This window comes from Myotis yumanensis, unplaced genomic scaffold, assembly GCF_028538775.1.
Source record: "Myotis yumanensis isolate MYYU_CA2020_CCGP unplaced genomic scaffold, mMyoYum1.0.hap1 SCAF_16, whole genome shotgun sequence".
Lineage (NCBI taxonomy): Eukaryota > Metazoa > Chordata > Mammalia > Chiroptera > Vespertilionidae > Myotis > Myotis yumanensis.
Window position 1 is genome coordinate 21,276,684 of NW_027223767.1, and position 15,879 is coordinate 21,292,562.

Sequence of the window (15,879 nt, forward strand, 5' to 3'; positions counted from 1 at the left end):
GGAATGAGCCTATCTGAATTCCTCTGGGTCTTGGGGCCACTGGGTCGTTGTTTGCTGGTGGAAGGGACAAGACAGACCCCAGGGAGGTCCCTGGAGGGTGGGGGTGATTGTTCACCTGTTTCCCATGCATCCCTCAGGACTTGGCCTCAGCCCAGGCCTGGGTGCCAGGTACTTACGCTCTGTGGGGCAGGTGAGCCTGGGAGGCCCGGGGCCTGCATGAGGTCCCCTTGGGGCTCGCCCTCCAGTCTGGTGGGGCCCGGCAGCGTGACGTCAGACTGCGGCGGGAGTAGCGACACCATCACCTAGTCCTGGCCTCGAAGAAAGCCGGCTGTGATGAGAATGAGGCCCAGTGTCCGGGGGTGACCAATCCCAAGTCCACCACCTCCACTCCCACCCCATCCCAGGGCTGGGATCCTGACTCCAGCCTGACATCTTGATGAGAACGACAGACAGACAGACAAAGAAACTGAGAGAACATTAGAAACAGAAGTAAGCAGGTCATGTGAGAGATAGAGCAAGAAAGACAGACAGAAAGAGAAGCCTGGTGGGAAGAGAGCAAAATGAACCAGTTAGGAGCCTCCCCCGCCCCCCACGGAGGGAGGGCTTGGCTGCTCTAGACTCTGCAGCTGCAGAATAGTGAACTAGGAGAGGTTCCCAGCGAGAGCCTGCCTCCGGCTCCTGCCACCATGAAGGCCCGGGCTAGGTGACTGTGGCTAGTAGTCTCTGTGCAGTGGCTGAGCAAGTGGGTGGTCCTGAGAGGAAGGGGAGCTGGAGAGGAAGGAAGTGGGCCAGGCCCAGGTGGGAGTGACCCTCCCACTGCAGGTGACCAGCCCTCAGCAGAGGCCTGTGGTGCCATCCTCGGGCACCTTGGCCTGGCTCTCAAGACCAGGGTACAACTCGAGGGGACCTGATTGCTGGTGGCCCTGAGAGCCTGGCATGGCACAGGGGATGATGCCACTCGTCCACTGTGGAATGTCTGGCGTGTGCTGTTTCCTCCTGTGTTCTTCACATTTTGCTCTGGCCACTGCCCTTTCTGAGCTGTTGTTTCACTGTTTGAAACACTAGGGACTTAGACTACATGGTATCTGAGGGCTCCTTCTGCTCAGACCTTCTAGAATTGTAAGAGAACTCTGTCCCCAGCATAGCTGTGTGGTTGAGGACTCAGCTCAAAGCCAGCCTTGGCCTTTCCTTGCTAGCAGTGCCAGCGAAGCTCTCTGAGCCTCAGCATTATCATCATCAAACCAGGGAGAGAGCGAGGGCCTCCCTCGTGGGCATGCCGTATCAACGGAAATTGTGCACGCGCAGTAGTTAGCACAGTGCCTGGCACATAGTAAGTGCTCAATAAATGCCAGCTCTCATTATTCTGTGGCTTTTTAGTGTGGCTCTTACTATCGTTATCTCTCAGTTCTCTGCCTTCCTTCTCCACCATCAGCAAAGAGCAGTTTCTCTTGAATTTACTCCTCCTGACCTAAGGGGTCTCTGATAAAGGCTACCATTTACTGATGCCTGCTCTGGGCTGGCCACTGTGCACATGATGTGGAGAATTTTCTCATTGGTTTGTCAGAACAGCTGTGAGGAAAGTACATTATTAATCCCACCTTTCAGACAGGAAACTGAGGCCCGGAGGGGTTATGTGACTGGCCCAAGTCACATAGCTAATCCTTGACAGAGCCAGGATTCAAACCCAGATCTGTCTGACTCTGGAGTCTGTCTTACAGTTTCTTCATTTGGTGGGGGTCAGAGTGGGGCGAGCTGGGGTGGGGCAGGAACAAGAAAAGCATGAGGTTGGTACTTATCCCTCTTACCCAGAACAGGATAACTGCATCTCCCAAGCCCTGCGTTCCCAGGGGCTCTGGGAAGGAGGAATGGCCTTGCTGACTCCATGGTGCCCAGCCTGGGGTTAGCACCTCTTTGCTACATTATCTCCTTTGTTTGATAGGAGGTTAACAGGGATGAGGAAGGGAAAGCATTTGCCCAACGTTCCTCAAGGGATCCGTGGTGGAGAGTGCTGGTCGCTGGGGTCCAGGTGGGGGCCTGGTGGGAGGCTCTCCCGCCCCTTCAAGAGTCTCCACCGCCCCTTCTCCATGTCCAGGCGCCCGCTCACTCGGCAATGCTAAATGTGGCGTGACCGGGGAAGCGCCGAGCTGGCCGTAACTGGACACCGAGGTGGAGCAGGCATGGGGCCCAAGGGGCAGGGCAGCCCATCTCTGGCTCCGCATGACCGCCTGGTCTGGCCCCCGCTCCCTGGACAGCTCCTGGACAGCGGGGGCCTGCCTGTCACTCCTGGCCCTGGCCCAGAGTTGCTTTCCCAAGGTGTTCTCCAGCTCCTCCAGAGACAAGGCCGGGTGGGGGCCCTTCCCCCTGCAGGGAGCGGTGGTTGGTCCCCTCTGGAGGCAGAATAAAATGTGGTTGAGAGCAAGGGTTTAGGATTTCAGCTGACTCGAGTTTGAATCCCAGTGGTGTCACCTCCTGGCTGGGTGACTTTGAACAAACTGTAATTCTCTCTCTCTTTCTTTGCTCCTCTGGTCAATGGGGATTGTGCACCCACCTCAAAGGGTTGTCGGGAAGATTAGGTGAGATGATGGGTATAAGGTGCCCACACATAGAAAACGCTTAAGGACGCATGTCATACATCTGGCCTCATTGGCCAACTGTGGCCGTGGGCTCTGACCACAGACTCTTTTCCCTGATGGTCTCGCTGCTTCAGGCCTGACAGGCCTGGGGAGTTTGGCTTATGGCCTCATGACCGGTGGCCGCTGCCCTTGTGAGTCCTTCCTGTCTGCCTGGCCTGCACTCGGCTTGGCCATAAGGGGGCTCAGACCCCATCTCTGCTCCTCTGAGGCCTCTCTGAGCCCCAGGTTGGGCAGCACCGCCTCCTGAGGGTCTGGCCTTCCCAGAAGGACCCCTGCAGCATCTGCCTCACCCCATCCTTGCTTTAGTCCCTACGTCCCAGGACATTGTCTGTAGCCCCGGCTGCATTCCTGCATGTCAGAGGCCTTACCTGAAGGCTTCAGTTCAGCCATGACTTTTATACCCTGGCTTGGTCAACTCTACCCCACTCCCCACCACACACACACCTTCCAAGCCCCCAGGCACAGGATTAGAGCCGGGGAGGCCACGCGGAATTGAGAGGTTTGTCCCTTGACTTGCATTGAGGATGTAGAAGTCCCTGAATGGTCCTCCGTGCAGGGTTTCCTCTGGGAAGGTTTTATCGATAATGACCCCTGACTTGATGACCACGGGACCCCTTTGGTTGCCTCAGCCAAAGCTCTGTTTCACAAATGAGGAAGGAAGGACCAGGGAATTGGTCAAGTGACTTGGGTAAGATCACATAGTCCTGGAAAGAGGGGTCCTTCACCAGCGGCAGTCCAAAGGACCCTCCTGCCTCCGGGGTGGGGCTGAGGGGCTCTGATGGGTGTCTAGGGGGGCTCCTGTCCAGGGAGGGAAGGGCTCACTGAGAGGGATGAGGCTGCCTTGGCTCCTGACCACAACCTGGAGTAGTTGGTGAAACTCCTGAAGTTGGATGAAGTAGTTCAGAAGCCCTAGAATCAGGATTGGATTTGGATCCCAGGAACTGTGGGGCTTTGGGTGGACAAGTTGCCTAACTTCCTTCCCTGGGCCTCAGTTTCCTCATTTGTAAAATAGGGCTAATAATACGTATCTCTCTGGAGGATTAGATGAAATATTGCTTGTAAAGAGCTTAATGCATAGTATGTGCTCAATAAATGATAGCTATTATTAATAATTAACAGTGGGAGAGGGTTAATTCAAAGCATGAACTCTAGTTATGGGAGCAGGCAGAGCAGAGGAAATTCCTCTTCCTGCTGTCCACCTCCATCTCCCTGACATCCTCCTACCCTATTTGCAGAGGCTAAACTTCCTTCCTCTTATTCTCTGACCTCAGAGATCGTTTTAGCCATTCCCCTAAGGTGGGATGGCTGTAGGAACTCCCAGGGATTAGCCTAGCTGGCTTGGCTCAGTGATTGAGTATTGACCTATGAACCAGGAGGTCATGGTTCGATTCCAGGTCAGGGCACATGCCCGGGGTTGCGGGCTCCATCCCCAGTGTGGGGCGTGTAGGAGGCAGCCAAGCAGTGATTTTCTCTCAGCATTGATGTTTCTATCTCCCTCTCCCTTCCTCTCTGACATCAACAAAAAATATATTAAAAAACACAACAACTCCCAGGGATTAGAGTAAGAAGGAGGGAGTGACTGTTGCTTTGGATCTCTCAGGAGGCCTCTCTGATGGCATCTGCATTCAGAAGGAATCCTTTCCTGACGAATTCCTTTATCCCACCTGCTTCAGTTTCAGGAAGCACAATAGGATGTGTGTGTGTGCAAACAGCAGCAAACCAATGCAGGAGGCCCAGTCAGCTCTCCGCCTTTCTCAGATCCCGGGAGCTACCCCAGATGGCATTCATCGTCCTGCCATTTAGTGTGGGCACCCACAACCCACAATCCACAAGCTCCCCCTTCCTGGGTGGGAGCTAGGCCAGGGCTCTCAATATGCCCTGGGGTCCCTTCCACTCTACGGTTGATCCTCATCACCACTCCACATCCATAAAGCCCTCTGTAGTTTACAAAGCACTTTTGTATCTAGCATCTCATTTCGTCTGCCCTTTGCCCCAGAGGGGAGCAGGCAGTGGTGTGCTGCAGCCAGCAGCGATGGGCTTGGGAGAGCCAATTGTGTCCATCTCTTCCCAACTCCACGTTCAGTGAGATCAGCCCAAATTGGCTGCGGTGGAAGTATTTTCCCACAGAAATTAGTAAATACTATAAATTATAAATCAGAGCCCCTTTTTTTCCCCTCCCCATTTTTCAGGGGAGAAAACCGAGGCCCAGAGAGAAGTGACAAGCCCAGGACCACAGAGCTAAACCTGAAAACCACATCTATTCATTCTCAGGCCTTGAGAGCCCCAACCACATCCCCAAACACACACACGCTCCAGGGATACAACCCTGGCAAACCTTAGCTGAAGACCATTTCAGTATCTGGGCATTCTGTCTACCCTCCTCGTTCTGAACTTCCTTCATGATCCTTGGGGAGTGGGAGGGCAGGGGTGGAGGTGAAAGAAGCAGACTTGATCTTCCCTGGAGTCAGAGGGAAGAAAGAAATGGCCCTCTAACTTGAGTAGGGAACATGACAGGTAAGAAATTTCCCAGAATGCATAAATCAGGCTCAACAATGAACCTTATTGAATGCCTGCTCTGTGCCCGTCTCACAAACAGCCAGGCCTGCACCCAGCACATTTTTCCATCTCTCAGACCATTTCGCTAGCGTGTCAGGACTCAGACAAAAGGGGCCATTTGGGTTGAGGGCCAGGGGGCACCGCGTTTGCTGGTTGTATGACTCTGGACAAGTTACTTCCCCTTTCTATACTCTGTTCTCTTGTCAGTAAAATGAGGCACTGGGATTACTTGCATCTCAAGATGCTGCAGCTGGTCCGGTGAATGTGTCTGTGGTCCACAGAACTGTCAGCTGGGCCTCTCCCTGCTCTGCCTTCAGGGGGGCCTCCCAGAGGAAATCCTCAAGGGGACCAGGGACGGCTGGGTAAGTTATTACACCCCAGAAGGGAGGTGCTGTATTACCACCCTCATTTTATAGATGAGGAAACTGAGGCTCAGAGAGGCTCACCAGACTTGTCCACGTTCACTCAGCTAGTAAATTATGCTCCCCAGGACTCAGACACAGGCTTCAAAGCCGGTGTGCTTAACCACTACACCACACGGCCCCACCTGGGAACACCTCAGCTTCCTGGCTCACATCTGGAAGCCAGAGTGGCAGGTGGGGGGCAAGGTTGGAGGCTTCCTTGGGAGGGTCTGTCCTTGAGTCCCCTGTGGGCAGCTGAGTCACAGGGGACACTGACGGCCCTCACTGGGCTCTTCACACTCCCTCCCACCTGGGCTGCATCCTACCCGGGTGCCTCCTACCCGCCCTTTATGAGTGAGGTGGAGACAGTGCGGTTCCGCCTTAATGGTTTCTGTTGCCGGCTGCGGCAGCATGTTTTACGAGGGGTGGGGCCCGTGCCCAGTGCTGCCTGTGGCCCCACCCGGGGCTCCGCCCGCCTAGCTGCTGGGAGGGGTTCCCTGGAGCAGCTTCGTAATTACCTACTTGGGGGTGGCAGGGAAGGGCCTGGGGGCTCTCTCCTGAGGCTTGGGCACCCCAGGATACTCAGAATCTGAGAGTGCCAAGGAGGAGGGGATTTCTGGCTCCTCTCCTCTCCTCTCACCCAGATTGGGGTTTCTGAGGCCAAAATTCTGGCCCCTCTGGCTCTTGACTCTGCCTGGGTTTCAGGAAGCTGTCCCTGCCTTTGAGAAGCGCTACAGACAGACAGACAGAAGGGGGGTGGAGAAGAACAAAGGATGATGAGCAACTCTGTCCTCCAAGTGATGCTTTCCTCAAATCTGAGCCCCTGACACTGGTAGCTGAGTTATTACCCCCTAACCCCCCACCTCCACCCCAAATCAGGGCTCTCCCAAAGCCATTCCAGTCCTTCCCCGCCCTGCCTCTGGAAGTAGGCTGGTCCCGGAGCATCACTCAGTATGCCCATCCCGAAAGCACACCTGAGCCACCTTCCGTGCCCGGGGCTGACTTGGAAGTTCTTCCAGATATTTAACCTTAATCTCCCTTATAATCTTAGTCCTCTTGCTCTGTCCTTCCTGCCATTCACCAAGGGACCCTCCAGAGGCTAGTACATGGCAACAGACTCACCCCTCCTCCCCCTGCTGCGGATGCCTGACTCCAACAGTTTCCTGCTCTCCTTTGCCTAGCACCCCTTCCTTTCTACCACCCCTGACCACCTCTGGGCACCTTTCCATCTCTCCAGCCGGTCCCCAGCCCCTGCCACCCAGCCCTGGTCCCAGTGGAGCTGAATCCAAGCACTCACAGTGGGCTCTGGGCCATGGCCACCATCACGGCTTCAGGGAGTCATCAGGCCAGCAACACCCCAGGAGCCTCCATGGAGGTATAAATACTCCCACATGCCTGGACCAGCCCCCTGCCTGAGGGCTGGGGCGGGGCTGCTTCCCCAGGCCTGGCAGGCAGGTCACATGCCCCATAAATGCCATGGGGCCACAGGCCCTTCCCAGCAGCTCTGGGGAGACCAACTGGGACCTGGTCTCTCTGGATGGATGGCTGATGGATGGGTGGATGGCTGATGGATGGATTGGTGGGTGAATGGAAGGATGGATGGATGGAAGTGACAGATCAATGGATGGACAGATTGATGGGTAGACAAATGACTGGATGGAAAGGTGGACACATGGATCAATAGACAAGCAGATGGGTGGACAAATAGCAGCTAGTGTGCTTGGATAAATAGACAGACTGATGGGAACCCTTGACCTGCCTGTGGATGCTTATTGGTTGATGGGAAGGAGAGAATGCTTGGTTTCAAGGCGGGGAGGGGGAAGCTCCCATTCATCCCCTTTTAAGACATATCTACCAGGACCCCTTCTCTCCTCTGCTATGACCACCTAGTCTGAGAGATTGACTCTCCTGGGTTCCCCCTACTCCTTAGATGCCCCTTTCCAGACACCTCCCACCTAAACACCCCCAGTCCCCAAAGGATCTTTTGCTCTTGGGTATCCTTCACGGTCTGCCTCTTCCTCCCTCCTGCCGACTCTGGAGCCCAGGCTCTGCAGCTGTGAGCCCACCTTCAGATCTTGCTCCCAGAAGTACGGTCAGCTTGCCCTCCAAGGTTAGCAGGTGGAGGGGGAGGCAAAATTAAAGAAACATGAAACCCTTACATGGGCAACTTAGGGAGAAGATGCCACTAACCTCCCACCTTCCCCAGGGATTTCTAAAGGCACGACTGTGTCTGACAGCGAGAACAGGCCTGGCAAGGAACTTGTGGGTAGCCAAGGTGACCTAGAGCCATTGGGGGCCCGACTGGATTGCTGGGCTGCTGGGGGTGGGGACTTCTTGCTTGCTTAATCTTCCCAGGAGTAACGCAGTGGTCTGAGGCCTTAGACACTGATTTCCAGGGAAGGAAGTTCTTTCTAATCCTCAGTCTGTCCTACTGTGAAAAGGACCAAAGAATAGATGGTAATGTAGGGAGTGACTGAAGGAACAGGAGGATTTTTCATAGATTATGAAATATTGCCTTCATCCTTCTTGAAAACAAGCTTCCTCCAGCCTCATTGGCTGAAGAGGGGTGACAGAATGGGATAGGGAATGGGAGGAAGCTCCTTAACTCTGAGTACCCATTAGCTCTGCCCATCTGTGGTCCAGAAGTCCCTCCTCCATATGAAGTCACTCAAGGCTGAGCCTGGTAGTCCCACCCCCAGCCTCCTGTGGGCTGCATTGGCCACTGGCTGCAGAATTGATTGGCTGTGGTGGTGATTGGCAGCTGAGCATTTGAACTGGAAGACCAATAGGGATGACAGAACCTTTGTTTCACCTCATACCCTCCTAATCTGATATTTATCATCTCAGAAGGCTCCCCTCCACCCGGATGGCCCTGACAAGGAGTCCTCACCAAGGATCCCACAAGCATCCTCTTCCAGCCCTGCCATCAGTGTGGCCCAGTCACAGGAATGAACCTCATTTCCTCCTTTATAAAATGGGATCCTCATCATTGCCCTACATCTTGGGGACTGAATGAGAAGCAGAAAAACAGACACCATCTTGTCCGCTGCTCCTGCCTCCTTTATTGGGGTCCCAGGCTTGTGGCACTTCAGGGGAGGAATGGTGGCTAAGATCTTTCTCCTTCAACCATTTGCCCTTCCCAGGGTGCTCCCCTTGGGGGTGGTCAAGAATGCTTATATCCAGCTGCATGCCCATCTTAGTGGGGGCATAAGATGGCACAGGATTCTGCTATTTCTTTGGTTACAGGCCTCTCACGCTTAGACATATCATTATCAGAAGGAATGCTCATTATTACCAATCTATTTTTAGGGATATTAATTCCACCACCACTACTAATAATACAGATCTAGTGTAAGACAAACACATACCGGCAGAGCCCCGCCTCCCCCCCCCCCCCCCCCACAGCACCCAGAGCTCTCTCTCACACACACACACACACACACACACACACACACACGAGGCAAGCTTTATGTTAACTGCTTGGACTCATCAAACTTTGGAGTGAGAAGAGCACTGGGAGTCCCTCCCACCCAAGCCCCTCTCTATTTGAAACTGAGGCCCCACCACGGAAGGCACTGTTCTCTGCCATGCAGGTGCCTGCCCGCGGGCCCTTCCTCCAGGCACCTGGGCTGGGTGAAGCCAGCTCTGAGCACCTAATCATTTTCTTGCCCATCTGAGGAGAAGGATGGAAAGTGGCAGGATGTGGGGTTTCTCTGAACCGACCCAGCTCCTGGGCTCCAGCCCCCTCCTTTCTCTCTCGAACAATCTCAGATCCTCTTGGCGTTGTCATCCCAAAGAACTTTTGCTCCAAAACCCTCCCCAGCCCTGCCAGATTGGACATGCTCATGGGAAGGCCCACAGAAGCCGAGCCTCCTCTCCAAAGCCACATGCTCTGTAAGACTCCACATGGGCTCCCCTCTCCTCCAAGAAGGGGCTGGGCACACCTCTGACAGGGAACATTTCTGTGGTCACTCTGGCTCTGTTGTGGGGGGACTGCTAAATACAGAGTCTGATAATTGGGTTTTCTGATTACAGTAGTGTGTGTGTGTGTGTGTGTGTGTGTGTGTGTGTGTCCTTGTGCGTATCCGATGCCTTCCAAGACTGATGAGCTGGTATAGTCTGGGACATGGCTGTGGAATTTACAAGTGTAGGTGGGATCTTCAACTGTCTCCCGGCAATCTGGTTCCAGAGACACACCCCATTCTGTGTGTGTGTGTGTGTGTGTGTGTGTGTGTGTGTTGGTGCCCAGGATAGCTGTAGTTTGTCAGAAGCAGTAGTTTCAGGATGGAGAATCAGGGGTTGGAAGCCGACTGACCATGCACCCTCCTATGAGCAAGAGGTAGAGGGTTAGGTCAGACCTCCCAGGGGGTTCTCTGTTGCATCCTTGGGGATCTTGAGAGGTGCCCACACCCTGGAGCTTCCAGAGTAGTCGTGAGAGCATGGGATCCCTTTTCTCTGTGACTCACAGATGGTTCTCTAGTCAAGTTCCCTAAAAGATCACAATTCAGCTCATTCTCTCCCTGGCCCCATTAATCTGAGCTGACTAAGCAAGAGCTACAGGCAGGGTAGAGACCCGGGGTTGCTCACGATGGCAGGCATTCCTAAACAACCCTGCAGGCCTCCTTGCTTTAGCTTCTGCCCATCTCCCTGCCTTGGGACTGGCCATGCCTAATTGGATTGGTTACACTCCCAGCCTCCCAGGAAAGGTTGCCACTGCCTCCTTTGGGGACCCTCTGTGCATGTCTCTCTGCTTCCCCCTGTACCTGGCACCCACCTACAGTGTAGAGAGATCCATCTGGACATCAGACCTCAACTTGTTTGGGTGGGAATGAGTTCATTTTTACTGTTTGGCCAGCATCCAGCCTGTAAGGTCCAGATAGGATCAGGAAGCCGAGGGCTTCTCCAGGGATGATTCTATCGCATCCGTTTTGTCCTAGCAGCATGGCCCTAGGCTTTTCCTGAACACTGGGAGAACTCGGAGGACAGACCAGGACTTGTTGAGGGGGGCGCTGATGTATGGAAAGATCCATCCTGGGAGGTGGGGATGGTGTGAGGTGGGGAAACGGTATTAGGGATGAAGATGGGGCCGAAACCGGTTTGGCTCAGTGGATGGAGCGTCGGCCTGCAGACTGAAGGGATGAAGATGGAGGTAGGGCTGAGGAGGTGAGGAGGAAAGAGAAGAGAAGGATGGGGTTGTGAAGATGGGGGTAAGCCCTGGCTGGCGTGACTCAGTAGTTAAAGTGTTGGCCCGAGAACCAAAGGGTCTCAGGTTTGATTCTGGTCAAGGGCACGTACCTGGGTTGCAGGTTCCTGGCCCTGGTTGGGGCACATGCAGGAGGCAACCAATTGATGTGGTTCTCTCTCACATCGATGTTTCTCTCTCTCTCTCTCTCCCCCTTCCATTCTCTCTAAAATCAATGGAAAAAACAGTGAGGATTAACAAATTAAAAATAAAAAAGATGGAGGTAAAATTGAGGATGAGGAGTTGGATAGGAAGAGAGCTGGGTTGGGGTTGAAGATGGGAATGGGGATAGGGTTGGGCTGTGAAAGGAGATAGGGCTAGCGTGGAGGGGTGAGGGATGGGGTGGGGGTTGAGGTTGGGGGTGAGCAGAGGGATGGAGGAAGGGACAAAAGGCGGGAAAGGGTCCATTGGAAAGACCAAAATTATTCAGGGACCTTTGATTGATGCTTCCGAGATGCACTCTCCTGGAGGTCATCGTGTCATTGCCCTGCTCCTGGGCAGGTTGCCAGCCCGGCCACACCCATCCCAGATCAATGGCTGCTTCTCCACTCAGGAAACCACCTCCTGTGGTCACTTAGTCCAGCCAAGTCAGTTTAAAAGATTGAAACATCTGCTGAAGCCTGCGGGGGAGTTCAACCAGCCGCGATTGGCTTCTGCAGCAGGAGAGACTGACGTGCGTCTTTGGAGGAGGGATGGAGGACTGTGATTGGGAAGGAAAGAGGGCAGGGCCTGCCTGCGGGACCTCTGTCCCCTGAAAGGGAGGCAGGCAAAAGTGGCTCCCCACAGCCCCCTCCTCATTCGAGTACGGAGATGGAGAGACTCATAGAGGGGCGGTGGGCGTGGGGCCTCCTTTCTGTCCCTTCTCGTACACAAACTCCCAGGCAATGGCCAGTCTCTGGCTGTGTGTTCGAGCCCTGTGCAGGCAGTGGGTTCGCTTCTGGTCCATGAAAACTCAAACTGGAAGGAGGGAGGCTAGACAGCAGGAAGGACTTCCTGGCTTGGGAGGATGGAGACTGCACTGGAAGCGAGGGCAGATGAGACTCTCCATGGAAACTAAAGGAAGGCTCTCCCTGAGACCAGGGAGGGGACACACGACAGCTTCCCAGAAGCCACGTGTCACCAGTCGGCTTTCCCCTAGTCTTGAACTGTATCGAGCCTTTCCCCCTCCTCACATGGGTGACGAAAGCTGTTGGTTGGGGGCCACGTGGGGTCAGTGTGTGGATGAGACAAAGATGGGAAGCAGGAAGGGGTCCAAAATCCCGAGGTTTTTTTTTTCTTTCCTTCCCAGGAGCAAAATCGAGAGGATTCTGGGGCTCCCTGAGCCCCTGGGAAATAAAACCCTCTGAGAACTCCCTGGCATTCCTGGGAGAACAGGTTCCTGGCCCTGGGAGGTGAGTGAGGCGCCGGGCCTGGGGGGGCAGCGTGCCTCGGCAGGCCCTGGAGCCGGGAGCTGAGCTCGGCAGAGGCAGGACGGGCGGGGCTGGGCGGGAGCTGGGAGGACATGTGCCTCTCCCCATGGCACCTTCTCCTCTGAGGATCCCTAGCCCGGCCTGGCCCACCACCAGAGAGGAGCCAGGCTAGTGGGGACGCCCTGCTACTGCCTGCATCCTGGGGGTCAGGGAATGACCAAGGTGTTGCCACCGCCTGAGCCAGGCACGATGGAGACCGGACCGAAGTGCAATGCCACCCTCCCCATCTCACCCCCCAGTCAGCCCAGAGGAACTGGTATTGTTCAGTGGGGAACAGAGAAGGCTGTGAGGCCTGGCAGAACTGGACCCTGTAGCCCTGGGACTTCAGACTCCAGGGAGGACTTCATGGCTGTGAGGGGGGCAGTCCTGTCTGGCGTGGGAAATGACCAGCTTAGAGGCAGGGGGATGGATGAGGTGACTTCTCAAGAGAATGGACCCTCTCCACCAGGTCGTTTTCCTCTGATCAGCTGGGTCTGGCACAAAGCATATACAAGCATATCCCCCCGCCCCTGTAGGTGCAGAGAGAAGAGGCAAACACGCCCACTTGGTAGAGTCTACACGTAATCTAACTTGCTCTTTGGACATTTAGGGAGGGCCTGGGGGACTCCACGGGGAATGCCAGAACCTTACCTGATCAGGTAGCGGGTGGGGAGGAGATGTGGGAGCCAGAGGGGGCTTCCTGCTGCTCCAGCCAATTCCCTAAGGCATTCACTTCCCAGCCCCCAATTCTAGGTTTCAAGGGTCTGAGAGCTCCCTGCAGATCCCAGGTTTGCTCACTCGGCCCCTCGGCTTCAGGGTTCTCCAGGGAGAGATGTTCCTAGATACCCGGGGGATTCTGCCTTGAGCCCAGCATCAGGTACCGGCCACAGCACCTGTTTGCCACCTGTCTGCTTCCCCACCAGGTGCACTGCTCCTTCCTGCAACCCAGGCCTCCCCCCTGGCCCCAGGCATCTAGAACCCAGCCCAGGCTGCTCGAGATGTTGCCTGATCCGTTGGCCAACGCACAACCTTGGCACCAGCAGCCCCCAAAGCTGAGTGCTCCCCTTTCTACTTGGAAAAAAAACCACTAAGTTGGGAATATGCCTCCCTGCCCTTCAGCTCAAGTTTTTCAGTTCAAGCACTTCAGAGTCTCATCATTTTCTCCCAGCACAGGGTGGCTAAGTCCACCCTCTTAACACACAGAGGCTCACACAAACTCCAACCAAGACCAGAATGAAAAGCTCCGCTACAGCAAGAAGGATTGAAGTTAGACAACCTGAAACAGGAGCAAGAGGGAGGAGCATGGCGGAGAGGGTCCTCTTTGGCCTCCAGGCACTCACCCACTTCCTGAGTCTCCCTTGAGCTGCAGTGAGACGATGGGGAGGACCCCAGTGCTCTCAGTCACTTCCCGGCCCCATTAAAAAAGCAATCCCTCCCACCCCATGCCCTGGCCGGCCCTGCTGGCCTCCACGGCTGACTTGGGCCGGGTCTCCTCTTACCTGCTCAATGAAGCAGGTCGGCGTGGGGCCCCGAGGTTGGGGGGCCAAGAGCTCAGTCCGTCTGTCAGTCCGTCAGCTCGGCCGTCCCGGGTCTGTGCTGACATCAGGTGAGGGGAGGCAGTTGCTGAGTGAGCCAATAATTATGATATCAGCTTCCCCTTGCCCCGAGGGGCTGCTGCCAAAACGGGGAGAAGAGCAAGGTGACTAAGAAGCTAGTTTGCTCCTTGGCTCTTGTTTGACAGGTACGGGCTCTTGTGCCCGCCCCAGCCACGCCCTGGCCCCCCCAACCCCTCCCTCCTCCTGAGCCAGCTCAGGCCCCCTGTCTCTGCCAGCAGGCACAGCCTGTGGCCTGCGAAGGAGGGGGTTGTCCCGTGGCCCCCACCTGCACTCAAGAACGGGGATGTCAGCCCCCGTAGGTGGGGCACCGGCCTGTTGGGACATGCACACATGTGTCAGGAGAGCCGGGCCACCACATGTATGTTCATGGAGCCGTTGAGAAGGTTCTGGGGCGCAGCTCTGGGTGGTGGCCCCGGGGTCTCTGAGGCCCGGTGTGGACGAGTGGTAATTGTGGCTTCTCAAGGGCCAAGCACAAGTACAGATGTGTGGAGAATGCTCTGTCCATGGGGTCTGGCCATCTGTCTGTCTCTCTATGATCCCTCTGCCACCTTCGGGGTGTCTCCTTGTGTGTGTGTGTGTGTGTGCACCCATGTGTACATGTGTCGTGACTCCCTGCATGTGTCTGCGGGCACGTGAGGTTCTCTGTACGCTCATCTCCTGGTTGGTGTGCATCTGCATCTAAGTCTTTCCCCGTATCTGTGTGGGAAGCTGTGTCCCTGTATCCTCTGTGTCCTCTGTGTCCTCTGTGTGTCCTCTTGTGTGTCCTCTGTGTCCATGCACATACCTGTGTGTCCTTCTCTGTGTGTGTATCTGTGTCACTGAGTGGGTGAAGATGGGCCCCCGGGTTCTGTGTCACGATCCGCGGCCACTCTTTATGGCCTAGCAGTGGTCGGCAAACTGCGGCTCGGCAAACCGAGGCTCTCGAACCGCATGTGGCTCTTTGGCCCCTTCAGTGTGGCTCTTCCACAAAATACCAACTTCTGCTCATGGGCCACGAAGTTTCAATCGCACTGTACGTGCGCGCCGGCACGTGGTATTTTGTGGAAGAGCCACACTCAAGGGGCCAAAGAGCCGCATGTGGCTCGCAAGCCACGGTTTGCCGACCACGGGCCTAGAGAATGGAAACAGAAACCCATGTGGTTGTGGCCTTGGTCCTGGCCCCCAGAGTCCACCTCGAGAGTGGAGCCTGGTGAGCCCTGGAACTGGCCCCACTGCTCCTCCCTGGACTCAGGCCTGGGGCCTGCCCCTGGCTCCCTGTCCGCCTTCCCTGCTTCTGCCCAGACCCTGTCCCCACCACTTCCTCACTGCTTCCGTTTTCACCATCTTTGTCCCACCTGTCTCCTGTCCCTGGCCATTCTTTCCCGCCTCTCCTTCCCCTTCTTGTCCTCAAAGCCCACTTTCATGTCTTCCTGGGGCTAAAGGCTCCAGGGACCTAGTGGTAGATCTCTTGCCCAGCAAGACCTGGGATTTGGCTTCTGGCCTGAGGGTGTGGACAGGCCAGCTCCTCCCCTCTTACTCTATCTCATTCCAAGGAGGGTGGTAACATCAGCCTTGGCTAGGATGGGGGAGGGTGGTCTTTTGGTACCAGTGTGGAGTGGACTAAAACTTTTGGAGACTTCTTTGTCTAGGCAGGGAATATCCATTTCAGAAAAGAGGGTGCTGAGGCAGATAGCAACGCACCCATCTGCGAGTGATGGCTAGCTGTGTCCTCTTCCATATGCACCACTCCGAGCCTCCGTTTCCTCATCTCTTAACAAGGAATAATATTATTTACCCATAGAGTTGTGAGGGTTAAATAAGATTATGTCTAAAGTTCTAGCACAATGCCTGGTATATACTAGATGCTCAATAAATGAATACGTGCCCCATTTCTCTTCACCAAGCCCAGTGGTGCTGGGTGGGACATGAGGATGTGGTGGTTTGCCCAATTGGGTATAGTAATTGTGTTCTTGGGGCTAGAACAGGGGCCCTGACTCAGTTCAC

The 15,879-nt window shown here is 55.2% G+C and overlaps 1 protein-coding gene across 1 annotated transcript in view; it reads right to left on the reverse strand.

Annotated features, from left to right (window-relative positions):
* Positions 1 to 13,967, reverse strand: part of FOXN1 (forkhead box N1) — a 28,105-nt gene extending 14,138 nt beyond the window's left edge. The window contains exons 1-2 of the mRNA XM_070393397.1: positions 13,780 to 13,967; positions 177 to 328 (exon numbers count right to left, since the gene is read on the reverse strand). Coding sequence (XP_070249498.1) covers positions 177 to 299 — 123 coding nt within the window. The 5' untranslated portion in view covers positions 300 to 328; positions 13,780 to 13,967. The remainder of the gene's footprint in view (positions 1 to 176; positions 329 to 13,779) is intronic.
* Between the last annotated feature and the right edge of the window lie 1,912 nt (positions 13,968 to 15,879).